Below are 26,670 nucleotides of genomic sequence, written 5' to 3' on the forward strand. Positions count from 1 at the left end.
GTAGAAGTGTTAAACAGTACACTACCAGAAAGTTAAACACCTGGCATCCAGTTTATAGCTGTAGATCTAGACTTTGTGCAATATTGAGAAATGAGAGATAATGGGCTACATTTTTAAAAGCCGGAAAGGCGGAAAAATTTGCAGCCCACACACACAGGGCCCATGTCGCAGAGCCACTGTGATTCCAAATGCAGTGCTCATTAGCATGGCCGGGGTGGCCGCACCACCCCCCGCCCCCCCCCCCCCCACCCCCCGATGACGTGGAGGGGGCTGGCGAGCCGTCCCTGGCAACGGCGTCCAGCTCCAATGCCCCGACATCATTTTTAAATGGGTTAAAGCCCTCAATAACCATTTAAATTTTAAATGAACAGTAACTTTAAGATTTATAATAATGAATAAAATAAGCTTTCCATGCCCTCTCCCCCACCCCCACCCCCAATGGCATTACACATCATTTCTGCCCTTTCCCCACCACCCCCCCCCCACCCCCGGAATAGCTACTGTGAAAATGTGACCTTCCCCCCCACCCCTCGCCAAAGTTCAGAACTTTTGTCCTTTACCCCTTCTCACTTATCCATCAACACCGCCGCCCCCCTCCCCCGACCAATGCGAAGAGTTTGACACCACTCCCTCGCTCCCCCGCTCCTGCACTGAGAAAAGTACCTCCTCCCCTCTCCCACCAGGAGTCATGCCTTGTTTCCCCAAACTGGGATTCGAAAGTGTGGCATTGCCGACTGCTGGAATGAAGATCCCAACCTGCTGACCTGCTGGAAGAATCACTGTGGCCTACATATTAATCAAAGGTAAGTACCCATTTGCATATTATAATGTGGGACCCGTCGCCGGGTGGCGGTGCGGCCGCCACAAGGCCTCACCGCCAAGATCGGAACGGGGCCTGCTGGCATCAGGGTGAGTGGTGGGCCTCATCCATTGCTATCTTCATTCCTCCACCACTGTTCCCGGCACCAGAGAGCCTTTAAGATCCAACCCCGTGTGTCGGCAGCCAGTTTTACATCTCTCCTATTGACTTCAACAGAAATAAAAGATCTACCCTGCCGAGTAAAGATCGGGCCTGTTAAACGATAGGATTGTCTGGTCAAAAGCCATATTTTAGCTTCTGGCACATAATAAGTTTGTTGTATTATAGGAAGGAATAAAGTACTATCAAATGATTTTTATTTCTTGGAATTAGCCCATTTGTACAGTATAAGTTAAAGTAGTATTCATCTAACTGAGAAAACATTGATCATGCTGAAATTTCCTGTGTATGAAACCTTAATCATAATCTAAATTTTTAAATAATCAATATTTTGTTTTGTTTACTAAAATATCAAAAAACACAACTTTTTCTCTAATATACTGAAGATTGCTAAAAGAACTGATGAAACTAATTGGAGCTACGGACAGTTTATATGCTGGTGATGCTTTTGTGGTTGAACAAAGCAGATCCTGGTTTCAGCACCAGAGGGCATTCTTAACCAGCAATGTTGTGGGACTATGTCCAAGATTAATGTAGCTAGCCTGCAATTTCAGCATATTGCACTGGGAGTGAAAGGTCCTTCATATTATATTTTATATATATTTTTCTTAAAAAATCATGGAAAATACATATTTAACTGTTTATAAGTATGTTAATTATTTCCCTCCTTCAGTTTTTTCATGTTTAAATCCCTGGCTCCCTCCTCACACTCTATATTGTTCACAAAGATTAAGTAGGCAAGTGGCAAGTCTGTGTTGTGAGTTGGTTTCCCTCTGATTTTTTTTCTGCCTTTTACACTTGACCAATGCCATGGCTTAATCTTCTTTTTCATCAAACAACGATGTTTTATGTTCGAATAGAAGTCAATAGACTTTTGGTCGCTAAGGGAATTAAGGGATATGGGGATAATGTGGGAAGGTGGAATTGAGGTAGAAGATCAGATCTTGATGAAGGGCAAATAACCTAATCGAGCCTCTATTTCTAATGTTCTTAACCAGCAGAGTAGGAACTCATTGTATGGGACATCTGAACAGGAATATACCATTCAGTCCTTCAAGCCTGTTTCGCCTATGGGGATCACGGGTGTAAAACAGATGCATAGGAACGTAGGGACAGGAGTAGGCCATTTAGTCCTTTGAGTCTGTTCTACCATTCAATGAGATCATGGCAGATCTGTGACCTAACTCCATATACCTGCCTTTTCACCATATCCCTTAATACCTTTAGTTAATATATCAATCTCAGATTTAAAATTAACAATTTAACCCAGTGTCAACCACCATTTGTGGAAGGGATTTCTGAACGCCTACCACCCTTTGCACAGGGAAGTGTTTCCTATCTTCACTGCTGAAAGGCCTGGCTCTAATTTTTAGGCTTTGTCCCCTCTTACTGGATTCCCCAAGCAGTGGAAATAGCTTCTCTCTATTAACCCTATTAATTTCCCTTAATATCTTGAAAACTTCAAAATCACCCTTTAATCTTCTAAATTGTAGGATTTACAGCCCTAGTTATTCGGAAGGGGCAATACATGCTGGCTTAGTCAGCAACGCCCACATCCCATGAATGAATTTAAAAAAAGTTTGTGTAATCTCCCCTCGTAACTTAACCCTAGGAATCCAGGTATCAGTTTAGTAAATCTACACTGCACTTCCACAAAGGCCAATATATCCTTCCTAAGGTGTGATCCCAGAATTGAACCAAGTAGATGTGGTCGATAGCAAACCCTGTGGAGAAGTGTAGAATCACTGACAGCAGCTTCTGCATTTCTTCATCAATTGCACATGCACAGACTCTAGCTGTTGCTGTCATTTTCAGAGGATTAATGATGGTGAACAGTTTCACTGCCATTGCTATAAAATCCAGGCCAATAACATTGTCAAAATAGCACATATAATTTTACACAAGTTGATGGCCAGTGTACTAAAACTAACTCTAAGCCATGTCACCTGTTGTGTCAGCCTCTGAGTCAGAAGGTAGTGGGTTCAAGTCCCACTCCAGAGACTTGAACACAAAATCTAGGCTCACACTTCAGTGCAGCATTGAGGGCGTGCTGCACAGTCAGAAGTGGCGTCTTTCAGATGAGACAATAAACTGAGGCCACATCTGCCCTCTCGGATGGGCATAAAAGATCCCACGTCATTATTTGTATCCTGCCCAATGTTTATCCTTCAACCAACATCACTAAAACAGATTATCTAGTCATTATCACATTTCTGTTTGTGTAACCTTGCTGTGTGCAAATTGGGTTTGCAACTGTAGCGACACTTTAAAAGTATTTCATTGGCAGTAAAGTGCTTTGGGACGACTTGAGGTCATGAAAGGTGCTATGTAAATACAAGACTTTCCTTCTTTCTAAACATAATTTCAAATCCCTCTGATTTGTCAATGCATCCTACCATTTTGGAGTCAGGACTCCAAGTAACTAAGTTACTCTGTCACATATTAGTTATTGTATGAATTATATTAGTTATTTGCAATAATTTATGAAGTTACTGGAAATGATATTGATTTATTAAGTTAATTAGACTGTCGATAGGCCATGTTTATTACACAATGTTCCTGTAATATCCTTTTCAACGGTGAGATCCTTCAAAGTGTCCTGTTTTCAGTGGTAGTAAGGTTTCCCCTGCTAGTCCAGTTAATTGAGTTTTTTTTCTCTCTCTCTAGACCACTCCAGCTCAAGTGGCATCTCATCCTTCAAACCAAACAGATCTCAGATTACCATCCCCACAGCCCATGTCATGCCTTCCACCTCCAACTCCTCATCGACTGGACCGAGACACCAGGAAGGAGCTGCCTGTGCTAAATGTAATATATCCCTGACACTGCCTGGCAAGCCGAAAAACATTTTTACGCCAAACACGTCTTTAGACATGAAGGACCCCAGACCCATCAGGAAATGGTCATCACTCTCCAAACTCATTGGTGCAGGGAAGTATAACCCTGAGTGTGAGGCTGCTGGGAATGTGGATCCTGTAAATAACAAGGCAGATCTGTTAAATTGCAATTTGAAGCCATGTACATATGGAGTAAATGAGTTGGACAATTTTACATATCACAATAAGGAACATTTGAGGACTGCAGACACAACGAGTTGGGGTACATGTACCAAAGAGCTCACCCAGAACCAGTCTTCTGATTCTGATGGGCAATATAAATTTGAGAATTTTTATAAAGGTGCAGGGGACTCTTCCTTGCCAGCTACTACATCCAGCAAAAAGCACTTAGATTTAACCTTCAGTGCCTTATATGCCACCAAACCAACCACAGCTGACTGGGAGGCTTATGGACAAAGACACAGTTTTATGTCTTCAGAAAACCAGCCTGTTTGTGGGGTAACAACACCATCATCTTTGAGGACTCAGTTGTGGCTTAGCGACCAGATGCAGACCAATTCTCTTGACTTCAGACCTGCAGAAGAATCATGTGATTTTACTGTCTGTCAACACAAACAACAACTGAGACGAGAAGCTGACCAAATACAGGTAGGCATTAAGAATATTGCTTCTATGCCCTTGAAATAGGTCTGAACTATATTGGAATCATACTAATCATTGACACTCACCATCAGGAATTTAGGTGACAGAAAGTTTTTTTGTGCGAACAAAAAAAATAGATTCAGAATGCAATAGCCCATCTGTTCACAGAGCACTGAGTTCAGTAAGTGTAAAGGGGATAGCAAATGGAAGCAGTCTGTCAAAATTCCCTCTACTTGCTGACATCTTTATTATTATTGAACTCATTTCTGGGTCAGACTCAGTGGTGAAGTGTCTTTACAAGAGCTCTCATTAATTGTAGTCTTCAAAACAATCTTGTTGTTAAATGAGAAGCATGGAGTTCAGTTGGTTGAAGATCTCAAACAGGTTTATTTACAGCTAAACTATCATACACAGTACAGAACTATTTACAGAACTTGCCTCTAGGTGTTAGTGTTAGAGTGACTCTGACTCTGAGTCACATGACTGCATCCTGGTACTTAGTTCATTAGCATACTAAGATCTTAAAGGGGCATCATTCTTAAAGGCAATCACACAACATCCTCTTTCTTTCCAAAGATATATCTCGTGTGGTAAAAGTAAAAAACACATAATATTAGATAACATCAAAATAATTTACTTATGGATAGAGATTGTGAAATTTGCAAATATAAAGGCTCAAAAGTCCATATATCAGCTCAGTGGTTTGAGAACTCTTGCTCGGGGGGTTTGTGTCTCTTCTGTCACTGTTCTTTCTGAAGTTTCTTCCTCTCTGCATTCAATTTCTGTTGCTGTGCCTTCAGCCTGCTAACACACTCTGTTGCTTTTCTCAGGATGACCGCTTTTGAGGTCTTGTCAGTCTTGGAGAGTTCCATCACCTCCTCTCAAAGAGCCAATAGACAATGCTTTAACTCATTCCTCCTCTGCCTCTTCAGGACATTGTGTGTCCTTTGCCTCTCCTCATCTTCCACGTCTGAAGGCTTGGGGCTCAAGGTTGAGGACTTGTTGGGGGAAGAGTACTTAGTCTCATGGGGATACCTGTCTGTTCTGGCTTGTTGTGGTGATGGTGGTTCTAGAGAGCAAAAGGGAAGGCGCAGCAGAGTTGTACTGTTGCTGGGTTTCCAGAATGTACTGTTTGATGCTGTGCAGAGTCTGCGAGCGGGTTCTGGTCCTTGGAGATTTCTCCTTGGCAATGCTCTTGTGGATAGTTATGATGTTGAGGTCCTTACACACTGGTAGTCCTGCCACTGCTGGTTTGCTCGTGTCTACCAGGTAGAATGTTTGTTGTTTCCATGCCGACTTGCCGTATCTGCATTGCATTGTTAATGTGCCACTGCAAGGGATGGGTGACCTGTTGTTAGCAGATAACTTGGCAGTTGTTGGTTGTATCACAGATTTCCAATGACTCCAGTACCTATCTTTGAGGATTCGGACTGGTTGGATATTTGCACTAGTGCCAGTGTCAGTCTTGACTATGAGTATATGTTTGCCTGCTTTCTTTGGACACATGATGTTAATAGTGGTGAAAGCTTCCAGATGTTTGATGTCATCAACATGATGTGTCATGTTCACAATGTGGAACGCCTGTTCATCTTCTGGCTGAAAATTACTTCTCTCTGAGTCTGGTCTCATGTCTGTTTCACTGTGGATTTTATGTATCGGCTTGCGTTTATGCAGGTCTCTAGCACTGTTCTTGCTGCTGTTGCCCTGTTTTCTCTTTGCTTGTGTTCCACTTCTGGCTGCTTCTTTGGAGCCAGACTTTTTACATAGGTGGGTCCAGTGTCCTTTTGCACTGCATGCCTTGCACAGATCTTGAAATGCACAGCAATTTCACCATGAGTGCGACAGACTGCACTTACCATACGACTTGCCAGCTCTTTTCGAGCTGGTTATGGTGTCAATATTGTTGGTTAGTGCTTGCAGGTCTATTGTCTAGCTACAATGGCTTCATATTTTCTGCCATCTTCCAGCGGTGCATCAATGCTGTGACCTTTCTTTTTCCCTAAGCGGTCTTTCTGAAATGCTTCAATGGGTGTTGATACAAACACCAGCTCCATTATTCGGTCTGACAGCTCAACTTCTGAGAAATCGCATTTGTTGTCCTTAGTATGGCATCTACTGATAACTGGTCTATTGATTCCTGTGGCTGTTGCCTGTAGGACATCAATTCCAGGTGGTGAATTCGGAAATTTACTCTTAATCGAAGTTGATCTTCAAGGACTTTCCATATCTTTGCGGAATCTCTCTAGTCCTCGTCAGATAAGCCTGAGGTATTGATTCTGTGTAATCTCTCATTTCCAACTGCTATTAATATTTTTACAGCCTGTTTCTCTGGCTCCACAATTATTTGGTCTGTAAAGCATAACTGCATTCTTTGTTTGAACAGTTTGAACTCGGATAGGATATCCAAGACTTTTTAGTTCATGATGGGACATGTGATATCCATTCTTCTGCTGCTCTTTTGCTTTAAACCCTGCTTTGAGACTTGTGCTATGACCCTGTACTGTCTTCCCTTTAAAAAAAACTCTCTTGACTGCTTGGATTGACAGGAACAAGTGTTTGGCAGTACTTGTCTGTTTATCGAGTTTCTAGTACTCTAGTCTGTCTGTTTACACAGCTGTGCAATAGGCACTTCAAGTGCTTTTTTGTCTCTGCTAGAGTTTGTTTATATGGTCGTTCAATAGGCAATTCTTCACTTTTGAGTGGTTTTATGGATTTCTTTTAAACTTTGGCTGAGTTAATGAAAGTTCTTCATGCTCGAGTGGTTTGATTTTTTTTTAAGCTTTAGCTGCGAGCTGCATGAATGGAAGATTCCCGCGCTTTTTGCCACTGGACATCTCCTGTAATGGCGCCAACCTCGATCAGCCTGGCAGAGGAGCCTTTGAAAACAATCAATCAGCCTGAGATAGGGATTGGGTTTTCCCCATTTCTTTCTCTTACTGAGCCTTTAAAAAAATCAAATTTGCAAGCACCTCAAACCTTTTTTTCAATGGGGATTCCTGGATCGTCAGGCCAATGACTCACCCGATCGTAGTGATTGATTTGCAACCTGTCGTTCAGTGCTCTGTCTTCTACAGCTTGAGGAAAGTGTTTCGTTTTTTCCCTGTTTGGGCTAATACTTTTTAAAATTTTCTCTCATTTTGCTGTTGGAACGTAGTTTTTAAAGTTGTTTTCCCTGTGGTCTTCAAATTCGACGTTGTCTTCTCACCACAGCTGCCACCATGTCATAACTTTTTATGTTGTCTGATGCAACATAAATGAGATGCATGGAGTTCAGCTGGTTGAAGATCACAAACAGGTTTATTTAGAGCTAAACTATTATACACAGTACAGAGCTAACTATTTATAGAACTTGCCTGTAGGTGTTACAGTTGCAGAGTGACTCTGCCTCTGAGTCACATGACTGTGTCCTGGTATTCAGCTCATTAGCATACTAAGATCTTAAAGGGACATCACACTTAAAGGCGATCACACAACTATCTTACCTGTTATTAGACAAGCTGCTCCATGGGCACGCAAGGTCTTGGTTTAAAATGTTTTGTTTTCAGAAATAGAAAAGGAAATCATTCTGCAAAAGACATTTTGTGTGCCAAGGTAGTTTTGATGATGACTGTCGGTGAAATAATGATTTCATCACAATACCAAAAATGTTTTCAGTTTTCTCCATTCCTTTCCGAAAAGTTGACATATGCTGGTATGCAGTTCTACTGGTGTAAATCCAGCTCTCCAGTACCTTGCCCACATGACCTTATTCATGCTTGAAACTGTCCAGTGAGTGTTCACAAGCTACTCATCTGTGAAAAGCATCTCAGAATAGCTTGTTCTGTCCTCACTTGAACATAGCTTTGAACAGAGCTCACTTAGAAATGGGAATCCTCGCTGAATTCCTTCCATAGCCTAACGGCCCTGAAACCAATTATACTGCTCCTTCTAGTGCCTTAGATCAAGTTCAGCTCAGTGAGCAAATGCCCGGCATGAGTCCAGAAACATTCAAGAATCTGTATGGTTCAGTAACCACACCATGTGGTGCATTTGTGCACAGACATATTGGAGAGCTACAAATTTCTTGTATTTATTGTAGTTGGAATACACCATGCAGTTTTCACAGCAACTGATGACTCATTGTTCCAGCAACTGAGCCTCCTAAGAACTGCCTGATGCAGTAATCACGCCAATAACATTTAATTTTTATTTAAGTACTGCAGCTGGATCTTAAATAATTTAAGGCCATTACTAAGAATGAAAGAGAACAATTACAATCAGTAATGTGCTTGGATTAAGCCAGAAGTAAAGAAAATACATCTGAGTTTCTTGTTCAAATTGAAGATTCCATCTGAAGCTATCGGAAAGATATAGGTAAACAAGAGAGTGCCCTGAGCTGGTCAGCAATAAGCAACAGCTTAAAGGTTAATATTTAAAGAACTTGTGCCCAGTCTAGTTTGCATTACAATTTAGCAGAGCAGAAGCAATTGTTATCTTCTGTCTTCCAAGGATAGATAATGAATGCTGCAGAGGTGCATTGCTAAAGTACCTTTATCCATTAACTGGTTAAAAAATCCATTTGATGGTTTATAGCTTAAGCAAAGTGATTATTCTATTGCATTCTAAGGTTAAGAAAGAATCTATGAGGGCTTGTAATCTAACCAGATAGCTGCAATCCAGTAACGAGTGTTCGATCCCTGGACTTGCTGCAAATTATGTAGATATGAGACTGTCCTGGCTATAGGGAATTCAGGCTCACCTACCAGTGGGGTCTGAAATGCTGGGTAGGATTTTATTCTGGCAGTGGGGGTCCGGGCGGTGGTTTGGAGGTGGGGGGGGGGGGGGGGGGGGTCGGGAGACCTGCCTTGGCCCTCTGTCGGACTCCAGGTGCTATTCCATGACAGGCAGTAAATTAACTGCCTGCCATTGGGACACTGTCCCTTTAAGGGATAACCTCCCACCTCCGGAGCTGCTGGCCAATCGTAAGGCTGGCAGCTCTGCTGTACTGGCAGCACCACCAGGGTGGTGGCCACTGCAGGAGGCCTGCAGAGTACGAGACTGGAGAAGACACTGGGACAGGTGGGGTTGGGGTTGTGGGGGCCATTCAGGCAGGCCCTGGCAACAGGGTGGTTGAGGTGTTAGTGTGGGTGGTGGGGTCTTCCAGGGTGGGGCGGGTGATGGATGGGGCATCACTGATGGGAGGGGTCTCTGGGGGCCCTGGATTGCCCCAAAGGAGGGACCCCATGACGCTGCTAGGAGGCCACCAGGTTTTCATCTCCCCATGGCTGCGGGCCCTTCTACTTTCCTTTAAATTGAGGTGGGAGCAGGAAGCGACCCTTAAGTGGCCATTAATTGGCCAGTTAAAGGCCTCAATTGGCCTGGGGTCCTCAGCTTTCCCTACCCTGGACTAAATCGGAAGGTGACAGGCACTCCACCCACCGGCACCACCCCCACAACCTTCTCATGCAATTCTATGCCGCCCCCAGCCCCCGCCTCCATTGCCGTTCCTAGGGGACCCATAAAATTTGGCCCGCTAAATCTGAAAAAAGTTATCCACTGTAAAACCCCACCAAAAATGGGAGGAAACAGAGAACAGTCGGATCCGACAAGCACTTGGACCGATAACCCACAGGCAACAAAGTGAATTCTCGTCAGCAGCACTTGTGAAAGGGAAATCAGGTCTCAAGGCTCCTCATCTTCCTTGTTGTTCATATCACACAGATGAACAAAAACATTTAGATAACTGATTAAAATTAGAATGATGAATGATGTAAAATTTAATGTCGAACAGGAATGAGATTGCTACACAAATTTTGGAGTGAATCATGTGACATCCATGTGAAAGCTTCTTTCACATCGCCATCTGTTCTTAATTGTGACATTATTTCTGAGAAATGTGAAAAAGCTATGGAGATGTTGTGTGGTATAAATAACATTGTCATAGAAACCACAGGAATCATTTAAAAGCCAAAAAGTAGCACTTAACAAATGGACAAGTTGTTCACAATGGTGGGAAGTGAGATTTCTCCTGTTCAGTAACTCTGCTTATTAAATAAATATCAGCTTCTCACACATGAAATAGCTGCAATCATGAAAGCACAGTGAGATCGACTCATAAAAATGTTTTGTTGGAAGGACACCATGGCCTCAGTCGCTGCTCACATTTAGTGTTTTCAATGATCTCATCAGCAATTACAGTCTCAATAAAAATATTCACAGAAATAAACAGAGTGGGCAAAGGGTGTTAAAGTGAGTCACTACAGGACAGAAGGAGGCATTCAAATCATTGTACCTGTGCTGCTTCTAGCTCTCCAACTGGAGCTAACAGTGGCGGTTTTAGCCTTCCACCTGAAATGGATGGGTGGTCGACACAGCGGACCTGCACCCTGCATTAGGGTGCTGAACCGTTTGCAGATTGTGAGCTGCCAAGCAGGCACCTTGCTACAGCTTTCCGGCTGTGGGATGGCCAGAACTCTCCTGGCTACCTTATTGCACTGGCCTCCAGTATGGAGGGAGGGGTGGAAGGGAAGGGGGAGGTGATCCTGGGAGGTCTCTTCATGAGCCCAGAGGGCGCTCCTTTGCTCCTCCTGGCCCCATAAAAATAAAAATGTCAGCATTTATGGAACATTTTGAGTGTTAGTATTAAACATGTTAATGTGCGTATAAACTGCTCTGTCAGTATTTAGTTGAATATTTAAAAGGTTCTTATGTTTGTTAAAATTCTGGGCAAAAGGCATGTTAATGAGCTTATTGCTGATTTCCAGCTGTACAATTTCATTAAACTCCAATTCCTTCTTTTTTTAATATTTCCCTTTGCTTATCCATTGTAGAAATAAGGCACAATACAAAACATGAAAACCATTTTAATATGATTTTATTCGATAATAATATACAAAATGCAGCCACTTTTTCATAACATGCAATATTGCTCATAGAATGAACATAAATCATTGCTGTTATCTCTTGAGTAGGACATTGTTGCATTATGTTGAATATAGTCACATGTAGAGCATGGCTCCCCGACCCGAACCCGACGGGACCCGACGACATGTATCGGGTTCGGGTCGGGTCGGGTCACTCTTCCAGGTCCAGCATTCGGGCTCGGGTTGGGCCGGGTCAGACACACTCTAACAGCCTTATGTTACAATTGTGTTGTGAAACACTGGAAACTGCAGATCTTTTGAAGTGTGCTTCCTACTCTGCTTGGTATTTCAACTTACTGTGTAGTGGGACAATTTGTCTTGGAACAACTCCATGGATTTCTGTTTAACTAGTGACCAAACAATCACTAACTTCTATGGTAACAATCTTCGGCTGACCACCTCCAGTACGTGGCTCCAATCTTAATGTATTTTTTAAACAACTTTTCAAGTCCAGTTACAGTTTTTGTTGCTTATCTGCACAAGCTTAAAAAGTGAAAAACAGAAGCTAGGTTAACTGAACATTCCAGTGGTCGGTTTGGGTTGGGTCGGACCGGGTTGGGCTCGGGTCGGATGTGGTTCTGTTGGGCTTGGGTTGGGTCTCATTTGCAGACCCGAGCCAGCCTTTAGTCACATGGGCGACAGGTTCATATACATGGGCTGAATTTTTCTGGTTGGGTTGTAACATTGGCTTCAATTCCGGGTGAAGAACCCAGAAGTGGCAGTGGTGGGACGTTGGTCGTGATCTTCCCAGAGGCAGCCAATTAAGAAGCCACCTTCGGGAGTCCCATCCTATTAGGGGTGGTGAGCAGATCAGGGAAGCAGGAGGCCCAATAGGAGGGCCCACAGCGATGTCCAGTTGGCAGGAGAGGCGGGCAGAGCTGAGGCAGGCAGGAGACTGTGAGGATGCCTCAACATGGAGGTACTCTCTGAAGTATTGGGAAAATTGAAAACAATGCATGGTCACAGCTTTCAGACCATCATTGTGGAGGGAGAACCCCTTCACTGCTTGGCTTGCGGCTGTGGCTGTGGCTGTGGCCATCACATCCCAGCGGGTCCATGCCGGTGTGAGGAGGAGTCGATGGCTGCCCATCCCCTGGCCTGCCACCAGGATACTGCCTCCAGTTAAAGGCTGGACCCCAGCATCATCCTGGGGCACCATCACCTTTCCCCCAATTGCATCATTAATGGGCCTAGTTGACTACCTGCCTCTGCCGGGCAAGTAGCCTCTGCCTTCTTAGCCCTGCCTCTGGAAAGATCACTCGGAGTTAGGAATGTGATGGGTAACCAACCGGGCATGCTATTTTACAACTTTGGTCCCGGTCCCACCCCTTAACCCACATATTTCCCCCAATCTTGACAAGTTTCACAATCATAAATAGGCCCACAGCATGAGTTGCCTAAGATTAAACAATTTATTGATTAGTGATACAAGAGTTAAAAAAGTGAAATTTTGCACTTTATTCGTATCCAAACTCTAGTTGCTCAGAAAAAGTTAACTTGGTGACAGATGCTCCATCTGTTGTAGTTTGAACTTTCTGAGCATAGTTTTAAAAATTCTAATTTCTTTGAAAGTGTGAAGCGCTGTCGTGATGTCACTGTGACAAACATGACCAGGGTTGACAAACCTCGGAAAGCATTGTACAGACATTATACCAGTCAAAAATTTGACGCAATAAGATAATTCTTCTGAGTCCTCATGTGGAGAAACAACTTGCATGCCATGAACGTACATCATTTCTGCGTTGGAAAATGATGGGCTCACTGCCCATGTTTTTCCATTGCTCACTTGCACCATGTGAGGTATCCTGCCATAGGTGAGGACTCAGAAATCTATTCTAGTGCAACAACTTTAACTGCTTAACGTATAGCCTTAGCCTTGAGAGTGGGCCACCTGCCAGTGTTGACACAAAGACATTTTAATGGCCTATTTGCAGTGCTGCCACTTATGGAAGCCCTGACTTTGGCGGTAATGCTGTATAATAAGAGAAGCATCAAAAATAAATGAGACGGTGTCTAAACGCTACCGCATCCAGAGACAGCAGCCATAAATGGCAATATAATAGGCTAGTATTGTGCTCTTCCCACCACTAGCTGCTGAATTATCAGAGAAGGTCTGGTAGCCCAGAAATGAAATCACAAAATGCACCTTGCAAGTAAGTTCACAAGTATAATTGTGCAGATGTTACTTGTTTGTTTCTCTGGTGCTGAGGAATTTACCCCATAATGTAAAAGGTGTGATTTCATTCACAGCACCACGATCCGCCCAGAATCCCACAGGGTCTGAGATATACTCTTGTAGTAATTCTACAGTACAGAACACATGAGGTAACATTCCTTCATTTCCATTGGGTGGCCTCGCAAGGCGACATTAGCTACAAGTCACCCAAATACATAAAAGAAACCTCAAAGCATTATGCTAACAGTTGGATTTTTGTAAGGACTTCAGGGTTAAATTTTAAGTTTATTTTTGAAGGTATCACATTGCCTAAACAGTTTCCTCATAGAAGTGTAATTTGCATTGCATGTCAAGAAGATTTGTTCAGGTGTGTTAACTTGAACTACATTAAATTTAGTGCAGCAGGCACAAAGCTTGAGTTTTCCTGATATGCTTTTTTTTAGTGATACAGCACTGAAACAGGCCCTTCGGCCCACCAAGTCTGTGCCGACCATTAACCACCCACTTATACTAATCCTACACTAATCCCATATTCCTACCACATCCTCACCTGTCCCTATATTCCCCTACCACCTACCTATACTAGGGACAATTTATAATGGCCAATTTACCTATCAACCTGCAAGTCTTTTGGCTGTGGGAGGAAACTGGAGCACCCGGAGAAAACCCACGCAGACACAGGGAGAACTTGCAAACTCCACACAGGCAGTACCCAGAATTGAACCCGGTTCGCTGGAGCTGTGAGGCTGCGGTGCTAACCACTGCGCCACTGTGCCGCCCTCGCCACTGTGCCCTTGTGCTCTTTCAACCTGTTCTAATGAGCTGAGCTGAGGAAATCAGTGCAGACTCCAATTTGCACTTTGATTTGGGTCTGAACTGTCTTATATTTACACTGTTGGGGGAGCTCTGGCTCCAGAATATCAGTACAGTTATACTCACAGCTTGGACGCCAAAGGAATGACATAATTTTACATTCAGGTTAATGTGTGGTATTGTTAAATGTAGTTGGAGTTTATCTTCTGGTTGCTATTTACTCCAGGCTGAATCCAGAGTGTAAGGCATTGTCTACATTGTAAATTATTCAGAATTGAGAGTGGTATGAAATCTACTTTGGAATAAATCTACCTGTTGCAGTCAAACAGTGATCAAACATTGCCTTTGTCTCAAGCTACTGCACAAATGAGGAAAAAGAGGAGAGGGCATCAGTCAGTGTGGGGAGAAATTAAGAGAGGTGACCATTAGATTCACTCTAGAACATCATCAGTACACAATTGATTCCTGTATCTTGACCTCTTGAAACTAATATTGGATTTCTTAACACTGAGCATAGAAATTTCAATAGAGCTGATATCGAACAGTGTTTACAACTTATAGATGTATAAAGGTGCCATTCCTCACCAACATTTAAACATTTCAATGATACATCGGGACATGCACACACATCTGAATGATGCATTTATGATCTACACAATGAAATCCTACTGATTATTGATCAGCTAATATCCATAAATTCTGACCGCATGTATTTTCAATGATATAGGAAAAGAAAACAATTTCAGATGATTTTGGAATTATTGAGGTTGCATCTGCAAAATAATTATGTTTAAAACAGCTTTTTTATTTCGTAATGATGGTTTGTCCAAACTGCAGTTACTGCAAAGGTCTTTGTAGAACTTGAATATTTCTTCTTGGACGTGGAGCCTAATAGGTCTCAGGTTAGTGGTTGCAATTTGATTGGATCTTTCTTCCCAGATCTGAAAGCAACAGTAGCTAAACATAGTCTTCAGTACATAGCATGAAAATATAGAATTCAGCAGAAGAAAAATCACATGAGCTTAACGATAATAAACATTAATAACAACACAATGACAATTAGAAGGAAATTCAGTAGCAGGCTGAAAGCTCGATTGTTTGCCAGATAATCCATTCCTTCTGTTGCCTTGCACCAGTACGCCCACAACCTTGATGGAGTGCTGGGAATTAAGTGGTATCTCTGTCGTAGAAGCTATTGGTGCCTCCTTATTTTAGTTGCCTGAAGCAGCTATGTTCGTCATTTCAACTTTCCGTCGTCTTTTACTTTTCCGTTTACTTTCTTCATTCCTTCCCTGTTGTGAGAATAAATACTCTGTAAGGATTTCTACATGAGCACAAAGGACATGCTCTTAAAATTTGACTGTGAACCACCTGATACCAGAGAAGGACATTAAACTTCTTAACAATGAATAACTACACTTCAATATGAAACTTGCATTGCTGTGGTTTTAAAGTGTTTGGTCATCTGTCCTGTTATCCTCTTCTATGGCTCGTGTCAAATTTTTTTTGTATCACTCTTATTAAGCGCCTTGGAATGTTTTATGTTAAAGCTGCTGATAAATGTTGTTGTTGTTGTTTGTACCTGTTACACTCTATTAAATATTTACCAATGCCTTTCTTTTTCATGGGTCTTCTGCACTTGAGAATTAGAAGCGCTATTTAAAGTCTGGCTCAGCTCAACCAACTAATCGTTTGCAAGGAATGTTTTTCTTGCTCTCGCGCTCATTCTCTCTCTTTCCTACCCCCTCGCTCCTCCACCATAACTCACCAAACAACATAATTCAGTACATTTATATAAATTTAACTATTTGTAGGCTAAGCCTCCACTTTAATTGCTTTTATTTTGCTGGAGAAAGCATACTGAGGGTGAAAGGGTAATGCTTTCCAGACATTGTTTCACTTGTTACCATATAAAGTAATTTGAAAGGGCTCATGCTTGAAGTGGAGGTAATTTTTATTTTTCATAGGGAGCCGTCCAAAAGCTAATTTTATACTTTATTTTTAAATGGGATGGATGAAGACTTTGACCATGTAGGGTAAAGTGTAAAGCCTTCTTGTAGATGAGTAAATAGGAAACATGCCATAATATGTAAAACATTCATTATATGTCTGCTTTCCAATAGTAATATACCATAACATTACTTAGAGTTTATATACAAATATGGTGTTGTGTATGATTTAGTTTCTGATCTCCCGAGGTAATGAATGAATTATTTTTCTTGTGATTCTGATTTATTCCAAATTATGTACATGAATCTGCAATGATTCTTATTCACAGTTCTAGGATAAATGGTGCACTCACAATAACATTCAGTTTGTCCTGCAATATGTTGGATGTACTGGCACACAAACTTCCCCTAAAATTTTCATAGAGAATATTAGATGTAGATTAACTCATTTTTTTAAAATTCAAAGCTGCATTTTACTTTTTATATCAAATCTTCTCATTACAAAACACTCCAGCTGAGGGATATTTAGTTCGTGTAATGGGAAAGGAATTTTGAATTTGTAGCTTTAAGAACAGCTCAGACCATGTATCACGCATTATTAATTGGAGCAATATTTACTATTCCATTAACGTTGCATATAACATTCAATTTCAGTTGTCATCAGTTAGGGTGAATACAAATTATTGTTCTTGCATTACAATCATATTGAGTATAAGTAAATTAGCTGCCACAATTTAGCCCTGTCTTTAGCTTCACAAACCACTGACCACCTCCAGGCGCGTATCCATTGTCTCTCGAGATAAGGAGGCCCAAAAGAAAGAAAAGAAATTAGCTGCACTGTCTTTACATTGTATTTTCTAAAATAGAAATTGCAGTTGATGCGTTTTTTTAATCCTTAAATTTTCCTTCTTCCTCATAATTGGGATCTGGTTTAATGATTGCCAATAACTGTCCAGTACCTTTCCCAGATTTTTAAATCTGAAGAAGTAATGTCCTTCGATGTTGAGACTATCACAGTTGCTGACCTCACCCAATTTCCATGCGAGCTTTTCTCGAAGAACAACAGGGGACCACCTGAAGTAAGACTAATGGCTTGAATCTAATTTTTCATCCTTTGTAAATATGGCTACCACATTTTCCTTTTTCTAATCTAGTGGTACCTCATCACTGTCCAGTCAGTGACGTCCTTGGAATGATTATTGATTTCTCACAATTTTCTTTCATAGTCTCCTTTAGCACACTGGGATAAATTCTGACTATCCTGTAGATTTATTAGTTTTGACCCATTTAAACCTGCAAAGACTTCCATCTCATCATCTCATTTGTATTGAAGTCATTAATTTTGCCTCGGTTAACTCCATTTGAGGAAGGCATGTGGTTGAATTTTGTGAAAGCATGGAGGAAGTTGCCATTGAGCGCATTTACTATACTGTGTTCTTTCTGTTTCAAATCTGTATACATTTTTAATGGTTCTCATTGATAATTTCCTTTTATTTGCGGCACCGGAGGCCATTTGGCCTATTGAGTCCATGCTGGTTCTCCACAGAGCTCTCCAGTCAGTCCTACACCCCAGGTTAATCCCCTGGCCCTGCAAGTCTATTTATCTCAAGTGACCATCCAACTTCCTCTTGAAGTCATTGATTGCCTCTGCTTCCACCTTGTTCCAATTGCCATACACTGTGTAAAAAAGCTCTTCCTCATATTCCCCCTTGCATCTCTTGCCCAAAACTTTCAGTCTGTGTCCCCTAGTCCTTTTGCATTAGTTAATGGGATCAATTTTTCCTTGTCTAACTTATCTAAGCCTGTCATAATCTTGTACACTTCTACTAAATATCCCCTCAATCTCCTTTGTTCTAAGGAGAACAACCCCAGCTTTTCCAACCTAACCTCGTAACTAAAATCCTCCATCCCCGGAACCATTCTGGTAAATCTCCTCTGCGCCCTTTTAAGGACCCTCACATCCTTCCTGAAGTGTGGTGACCAGAACTGGATGCAATACTGCAGTTGGGGGCTAACCAGCCTTCATAAAGGTTCAGCATAACATCTCTTCTCTGACTGCGCTCTTACTGTTAAAATACTGAAAATTTCTTATTGTTTCTTATTATATCTGCAGCTATGCTGATTTTAAGTTTCCCTTTTCCCCCTTCTTTGCTCACCCTTTAGACCTGTTCCTGCATATTCTTATATTCATCACAGGGAACCTTTTCTGTAGAATTTGTAGGGGTCACTTTCTCTTTGCATTTGTTTAATAATCCATGTAGGATCTGTTTACTCTTAAGTTTACTGTTTTTCAATATTTATTTATCCTATGTGCTCCACATTATGGGCCTAAAATTGCTAGGTTTCCGATTTGCCGCTGCAGTAGCACAGGACCAGATTCTGCTTCAAAATTTTATATTTCTTGCAGGCAAAAGTCCAATTTCCACCCTTCCAAATCCAGGAATTTCAGGCCTGTGACTTTAAAGATTGTCTCTTCTGAAGTGTTGTTAAATAGCCTCCCAAATCAATTTTCTTAAGTTATCCCTTCATTCCCTTGAAATTAACCATTTTAGACCATTTCCTGGTAGTTTGGATTCCCAGCTCATGTTGAACTTAATCATTCTGTGGTCACTGTCTCCAGAGACTGCTATGACTTCCATTTGTAGTACATTATCTGGGTTATTTATAAATAATTTTCAGGTCCTACTGTGGGTGGGAGGGGAGACGGGTAGCGGACAAAAATGCAGGTGCCAGCTGGTGTGCCGGTTTCCTGACACCATTCCCAGCAGTGGTGAGTTCCGCCAGGATGCGGGGAGGGTGGCCTTGAGATCCCACCTGATACATTAAGAAGGCCAATTAAGATTTTTAAAGAGATCTTGTTAAGGGATATATTCTGATTTTTGGGGGCGTGTGGTCCGCATGCGCTGTCTGGGGCAGACCAGGCAAATGGAGGTGTACACACAGTCATGGCTGTGCCCCATGAAAGAGTGAACAGTGCAAAGGGGGACTCAGCCATTGAGAGACAGGTGCCATCGGGTCAGAACAGATTGCAGGGAGAGTGGGCAGTGAGCACGCAGGCAATGCAGGGCATTGTCACCTTGCTGGCATTGCAGGGACATAGGAGGGGGCAAGGCTGCAAAATGTGATTGAAGGAGCACCTGAGCACAAGGAAGGCAGCAGCTGGCAATGGGGGCGCTGAGTCTCAGATTTTGGGACCAGTGGCGCTGAGGAACAACACCATCTGCAGGAAGAGTAGCACCCCGGGCATCAGGAGAGCATAAGAGAGGGACGAGGGGCAGGAAGGACACAGAGGCCTTGCTGTCAGCATAGGATCTACCGATGAAGAAGGACCTAACTTGACGCTTTTTGAGAACCAGTGCTGCAAGAAACTGCGATTCTCCAGGCAGTTGGTCACAGAGATCTGTTGCCTCATTGCCAAAGCCCTCACATCTCACAGCTCTGGTCACCATGCCGTACCAGTAGCCGGCAAAGCCACTGTGGCTTTGAAATTGTTCACTTCTGGCTCCTTCCAAATATCAGCTGTGGACGTTGCTGGCATCTTGCAAACAGCAGCACACCACTGCATCTCGCAGGTCACTGATGTCCTATTTGCCAGAGCTAGGCAATACATTCAATTCCAGACAGAGGCGGCCTCACAGGCACAGAGGGCAGTGGGTTTCGTCTCCCAGATGGATTCCCTCAGGTGTGGGACATCATTAATTGCACCCATGCGGCCATCTAGCCAGTCAGATTCATCAACAGGAAGGGCTTCCACTCCTTCAACGTTCAGCTGCTCTGTCAGCTTTGTCCATGTGTACGCTCACTTTCCAGGCAACTGTCATGACTCCTTCATCCGATGCCAGTCCAGGCTGCCTCAGCTCTTCACACCACCCTCCCCAAACTCCATGGTTGGATTCTAGGGGACTAGGGATATCCCTTTAAGAGTTGGTTATGCACCCCTGTACGGGGACCCGAGACAGAGGCACAGAGGTGATACAACCGAAGCTATCTGCACTAGGACAATCACTGAGCAGGCCATCGGGCCTCTGAAGATGCGATTCCGGTGCCTGGACTGGCTCGCGCCCTGAATACACTCCTGCAAAGTTCTTGCTCATTGTGGTGCTCTTCATAATATGACCTCCTGAGAGGTGTGGACCTTGAAGAGAGTGAGGCCTTGGAACGACACAGCTCATTGGAGGAAAAGGAGCAGCAGAATGTGGGAGAGGTGGAGGAAGAGGATGTGGGAGAGGAGGAGGAAGAGGAGGTGGAGGGGGAGGATGCAGAACATCAAGGTGATCTGGCTGCACAGGGATGTGGCCGGGCCCAGTATGGGGCTTCAGGCTCTTGTCAAGATGCCATGAACATCAGGGATCATCTGATTCAGGCTTGTTTCCTGTGACTCCTTCTGATGCAGGAGGAACAGCATGGTGCGGAACTCACTCTGAGCTGCCTGTGCTAACACTTCCATTGAAGACACAGCCTGGAACAGGTAAATTTTTAACACCAATGAAAGATGTACATCTGCCCAGAGCTTTCACCATCACCATAGATGGGCTCTTGCTCGCTTTCACTTCCCCACGTCGTACCTCTATTCTTGTCTATCTATTAATAAAAGGAGATTCACACATCTGGATTCTTGTGTCAATATTTACATGATGCTCATAAAGGACAGCAGTGCACAGTTACAGGTAGAAGACACCCCTGTGACCCACTCAGTGTCTGCCTGCAAAGAGGCCTCCATGCTTGCCCACTTCTAGATGGTGCTCCCTGTGGCCTCGGAGGAGGTGGGGGCAGCCTACTCACATGCATGTGGCAGTTGTCCTCGTCATGGAGGTGCCCGTGGGGGAATTTCCAGAGGCTGCTGCACGTGCATCATTGCAAGGGAAGCTGCTGTCATTGGGCCCTGCTCTGGAGATGCTCCCTCTGTCAGAAGAGCCAAAGAGGCCAAAGATGATGATGGCACTCCATGAGAGGTGGCACCCTTGCCCTCCTCGGTGGCATTCGCAGCCCTTGGCTGGTGCTCTGGCTAGCTGGAGGGCATTCAATACAATTGATGTTGGGCTAAATAAAATTCGACAATTTTATGAGCGCCAAGAGAAAAACTTGTACTATTGAAAATGGTGGTTGATTTAAAGCCAAGCTGTGGCACTTTTAGAAATATATTACAAGGTTAAGTCATAATTCTTCTCAGAAAAGAATATGTGCAATTTTAACATTCTGGAGTGTGCTTTTATGTCAGAGGAATGGGAGAGGGGTGGATGTAATGAATTAGAACATATGAAATAATTTCCAAAGTATTTGCAAATTCACCAGGAAACTCAGAACTTTAATATAAACTAATCATGTAAAGTTATTTTAATTGGCATATGTTCAAACTGCTGGGTTACACTGCAGTAAGTGACTTGTGATTTTTTTCAAGGGTGTGTGGAAGCCAAATGAAACACACTTTAAACAATTTCTGTGATTTCTCAATTGTACGGTCCAGGACAGTTTCCTTCTGACAATTGTATGTTATTGGAAGGAAAGTTTTGAGACAGTAATATCACAAGTTAAGTTTCTATTGAAAATTGTGCCCCCACGGGCACCTCAATGACGAGGACAACCGCCACGTGCATGTGAGTAGGTTGCCCCCACCTCCTCCGAGGCCACAGGGAGCACCATCTAGAAGTGGTCAAGCAAGGAGGCCTCTTTGCAGGAAGACACTGCAGCTTTTTTGCACTCTTGTTTTCAGTATTGCACATATGTGACCTTCAGCTCAGTGGGGTGTGATTCCATGGGCTGAATTTTCTCGTTGAAGGTGAAGTCCCGCCATTACGGCCAAAAGTGGGAGCTGACCCCGCTTCGGCCGGCAGCAGGACCCTGGGGTGGCATATTGTCAATGAAGGATGGCAGCCCACCCCCAAGCACTGCCAACCCAATCAGAGGACCAGCAGCCTCAGCAGTGTCACCACTAGCAGCGGTCAGTACTGAGGCTATAGCTCCAGACAGAGGGTGCCGCAATGGCTGGGCACCCTCAAAGACAGGTGAGTTGGGTTGGGAGATACTGGAACCAGGCAGGCAGGTCCTGGTGATTTTGAGGGGATGGGTGGAGTGCAGTTGTGGTGCACTGGTGGCACCATTGCCACAGGGGCCCTCTCCATGGGCTTTGTAGTGCCAATAAAGGAGCCCCTCCTGCCCCGGAACCCGCTGAGAAGCTACCAGGATATACCTGGCAGTCTCCCTACACAGTGGTGGGCTCTCCCAATGTGGAAAAAATGTCCACGCAGGTGGATGTGGCCCTTAATTGGCCATTTAAGTGGCTGAATTGGCTGCCAGGTGGGTGGCTGCACTGCCACATTTCCCGCTGTTGGGAATCTGGCATAGTGGCAGGAAGACTTTGAGCTCCCCTCCCTACGCCTTCCCCCAAGATATTGCCAGCCCTCCCACCTCCCAGTCCATTTCAAATGGACCAGGAAAATTCAACCCCACATCTCAGTAGCTATTTATAAGCCCCACTGCAATTAATTTCATTGAGTTGGCCATCACACTTCAGTGTTATTTGTAATAAGTAATGCTAGATAAATGTACAAGCAATCATATTGTTACAAGTTCTTTGGAAATAATTTTAAACATCTCCGGACAACATAAAAAAAAAGCAAAGCAAGGGAATACACAATAAACGAGAAGATATTGAGAGGGATAGAAGAAGTGAGAGACCTTGCAGTGCATGTCCACAGGTCCCTGAAGGTGGCAGGACAGGTAGATAGAGTGGTGAAGAAGGCATATGGAATGCTTTCCTTTATTGGCTGAGGTATAGAATACAAAAGCAGGAATGTAATGCTGGAGCTGTGTATTGCGTACAGTTCTAGTCACCACATTACAGGAAGAACATAATTGCTCTTGAGCGAGTACAGAGGAGATTTACAAGAATGTTGCCAGGGCTTGAAAGTTGCAACTATGAGGAAAGATTGGATTGGCTAGGGTTGTTTTCCTTAGAACAGAGAAGGTTGAGGGATGACTTAATTGAGGTGTACAAAATTATGAGGGGCCTAGATAGAGTAGAGAGGAAGGACCTGTTTCCCCTAGTGGAGAGGTAAATTATCAGGGGGCACAGATTTAATGTAGTTAGTAGAAGGATTAGAGGGGACATGAGGAAAAGCTTTTTCACCCAGTGGTGGTGGGTGTCTGGAATTCACTGCCAGGAATGGTGGTGGAGGCAGAAACCCTCAATTCATTTAAAAGGTACTTGGACATGCAACTGAAGGGCTCTAACCTGCAAGACTATGGACCAGGTGCTGGAAGGTGGGATTAGATTGGCCGGGTAGTTTTTTCGGCTGTGCAGACATGATGGGCTGAATGGCCTCCTTCTGTGCCATTATGTTTCTATGGTTCTAACATAAACCACAGTTTAGATTTCCAAAATTAAATCTAATTACTCTTTTACTCCAGAAAGTGATGTTTCAATTCTTCCAACATTCATAGGAAGAAAAGTCCTTCTTACTAATGGGAAATAAGAAGCCTGGAGAAAGGCATTTGAAGAGTTTCAAAAAGTAGGAACATCAGTCAGTTCAAACCGTGTTAGTTAGTGGAAGAGTTTCAGAAATGTAAATGGAGCGGTTGGGATAGTACCAGTGAAAGAAGTTAGTAAATGTCAGTTAGTGGAAGAGTTTGGACTGTATGAGTGAGTTAAAAAGGTTTGATCAGTCTGATAAGTGGGAAACGTTGGACACTGTCAGCTTTGGACAGTTTCAGAAAGTGGAGAGGTTGAGCAGTGAATGCAAATGGAAGAGTTTAGTTAAAGAATTTCTGCGACTATCTGCTTGCATGAGATCAAAGTGCTGTACATTCTTCGCCATTCTCATCCTATGCTTGTATGTCCTCTACTTCCAATGAGTTCTGCTGAGTTATTGAGAGCATCAAGGAATAAGAAAAATAAGAGGTTGTTTGGAATTTTATTGCATATTTTTATACAACAGCATTTCAGGAACATGCAAAAGAAATAATACTGTGCTTCTGACATTTATGCTCTTGCGATGAGTTCGGGACAGATGCCAACAAGTATTTCTTCATAGTGGCAGTAACTATCAGCTAGAATGGGTCACAAGAAAGGATGGTTGAGACCAGGACACTGGACTCATTTTAAGAACAGCTTGTTGTTATCATGGGTTGGTATTCTCGAAGCATGGGACCAAATGGGACATAGGGTCTTCTCCATCTTGTGACAACTCTAAATATTCATATACTCACACATAAACAAACAATTGTTCAACAAAGCAAAAATATGTACGCTACAGCTGAGTAATAAAGGACATCAAATATATTGACTTGTGAAATATGAAGAATTAACTTGCTGATACACTGACATCAAATAATCTTACGACATGAGTAAACTAAATGTTACTAAAGGTAATATTGCTTTTCTCTCATGAACAAATACATTTTCTATTTTCAGATCTCTAACTGACTCAAAATGTGTGCTATTGATAATGAAAAATCTGTTATAAAATAAACAGAAATGATGATTTTACAACCATATTGTAATTCTGTATGTAACCTCCAGTGATTGTCTAAATATTCATAGTTTAGTCACAATGTATTCTTTATCTTTATTTTAAAATAATTTCTGTCCATGCATCTTATACCCAAAAGAGATGGTGGTGACAATCTACATATATCACCTGCAGCACACTTTTTGCAGTCGATGAAGATTTTTTTGCTTAGGTCAAATTTGGGAGGTACAAATAATAACTTGTGCTTTTATTGTAAAGTGCATTTATGCTACAGACCAAGACTGCCTAAAATATACAAAATGTAACATGCATTCATTCCTTGTATATTTTAGATGCTCTAAACTGGTGTGTTTTCAATTCTGGGAATATTTAAAGTTGAAAAAATTACATGTTTAAACAAACACAATGAGAATGTGTTTAATCTCATTTTTGATAACTTATTTTCTCATGAATGAGCATTCTAAAAACAGCACATACACAATATCATGCCAAGGTTTCACAGAGGTATAGTAGTCCATTAAACAAGAGTCCATTAACCCCAGTGATAGTATAGTTGGAAAATTACATCAGCAGCCTTATGATGAATATAAGGAGGAGACAAATAAGAATCAGAGAAAAATTGACAAACAGTTCCTGAAGATTTCGACGGACTTGCGGGTTCACTTCAATTGCTGAGGCTCTCCTCATGGCAGAGCGGGTTATCTGCTGAACCTTATCCATGCTGATGCAGGCAGAGGTTATGAGAGGTGTGAAGACAAGTGTAAAAGTCGTAGAAAGTGCAGAAGATGCTTTTGTTCTCTAGGAGATCTAATAAGGCAGGCAGAGGAAATGTGCAAAAGTGAACAAACAAGGAAAACGAGAGTGCAGTGCTCAAATACTACAGAGATTATCTTTGGTACTTATGAGATGAGCACAATAATGGACAGAGAGTTAATTGTGTTCATTTAAATAAACAGATTAAGGGATACTTACATTTTATCGCCTAATTTTGTGTTAATGGTTAGCTCGAATAACTTGTGTTATTTTGTTAACAACTAGTCTTTTCAGGAAGTAGTGATATTTGTGGCAAAATTGCTGTTGTTATACATAACTTTACATAATTTAGGTGGTTCCATGAAAGCAGTATTCCCAGACAAGGAAGGTGCTAACAAGCAACCTGTAACTGACCACTTGATGCTTACAGAAGTTTCCTAGTACTTCCTCCTCCTTCCTGGAGAAGGTCAATGCTTCAAATTGGTTGGAACTCATATTTGGGAAATTGCAGGTGGGGATACCACCACATTACAACATATTAGTACATTAATTCAGTGTGACACAAGACCGCCCTATTGTAAACTCTCCAGTTAGAGGACTCTGCATCTTTGGAAGCCTGTAGTTTTACAATGTTATATCATTAATTGTGTCGTTCTCATATAAAGGTTATTAAGCTACCCTCCAGCAGCATTTAATAAAGATCAAATGTTGTAGTGACAGCTCCTGAGGTGAAACCCAGGCTGTCTTCAATTGAAGTTGGATCAGACTGCAGATGAAGATTTACAAATAGGGTTATTTACAGTTAGACAGGGAGAGAGAAACCTCTACAAAAGACTGAAGGAATCAGTGTGTAGTCTCAAAATAGGCTACACAACTGAAGGAAAAATCCCAGTTTACCAGTTAAAGTTCCTATCCTTAAATCTATGGAGGTGTGAGTTAGGGAGCTAATATTTATACATTGTTTCCTTCACGCACTCATTCATTTGACTTTCTTTGCCCCAAATTCCTTTATTATCCTTCTGAGTAATATGACAAAATATGTCAACATAAAAATATTTGAATGGACACTTTTAAAGGCCTGATGGTATGCATCCCAGAGTACTTAAGGAAGTGGCCCTAGAAATAATGGATGCATTGGTGGCCATCTTCCA

The 26,670-nt window shown here is 42.5% G+C and overlaps 2 protein-coding genes across 13 annotated transcripts in view; one reads left to right on the top strand and one right to left on the bottom strand.

Moving 5' to 3' along the window:
* cep85l (centrosomal protein 85, like) overlaps positions 1-26,670 on the top strand; it is a 380,598-nt gene that overhangs the window by 174,302 nt on the left and 179,626 nt on the right. For all 9 annotated transcript variants that reach the window (XM_068025467.1, XM_068025473.1, XM_068025482.1 and 6 more), the window contains one exon: positions 3,647-4,464. In XM_068025467.1, the coding sequence (XP_067881568.1) occupies positions 3,647-4,464 (818 nt within the window). The remainder of the gene's footprint in view (positions 1-3,646; positions 4,465-26,670) is intronic.
* pln1 (phospholamban 1) overlaps positions 11,304-26,670 on the bottom strand; it is a 38,040-nt gene continuing 22,673 nt past the window's right edge. For 3 of the 4 annotated variants that reach the window (XM_068025487.1, XM_068025486.1, XM_068025491.1), the window contains one exon: positions 24,203-25,573. In XM_068025487.1, coding sequence (XP_067881588.1) covers positions 25,328-25,486 — 159 coding nt within the window. In that variant the 5' untranslated portion in view covers positions 25,487-25,573 and the 3' untranslated portion in view covers positions 24,203-25,327. Of the gene's footprint in view, positions 15,642-24,202; positions 25,574-26,670 lie in introns of those variants that run through there. The other variant, XR_010971567.1, reaches the window with a different exon arrangement.

Source organism: Heterodontus francisci, chromosome 3 (assembly GCF_036365525.1).
Source record: "Heterodontus francisci isolate sHetFra1 chromosome 3, sHetFra1.hap1, whole genome shotgun sequence".
Classification (NCBI taxonomy): Eukaryota; Metazoa; Chordata; class Chondrichthyes; order Heterodontiformes; family Heterodontidae; genus Heterodontus; species Heterodontus francisci.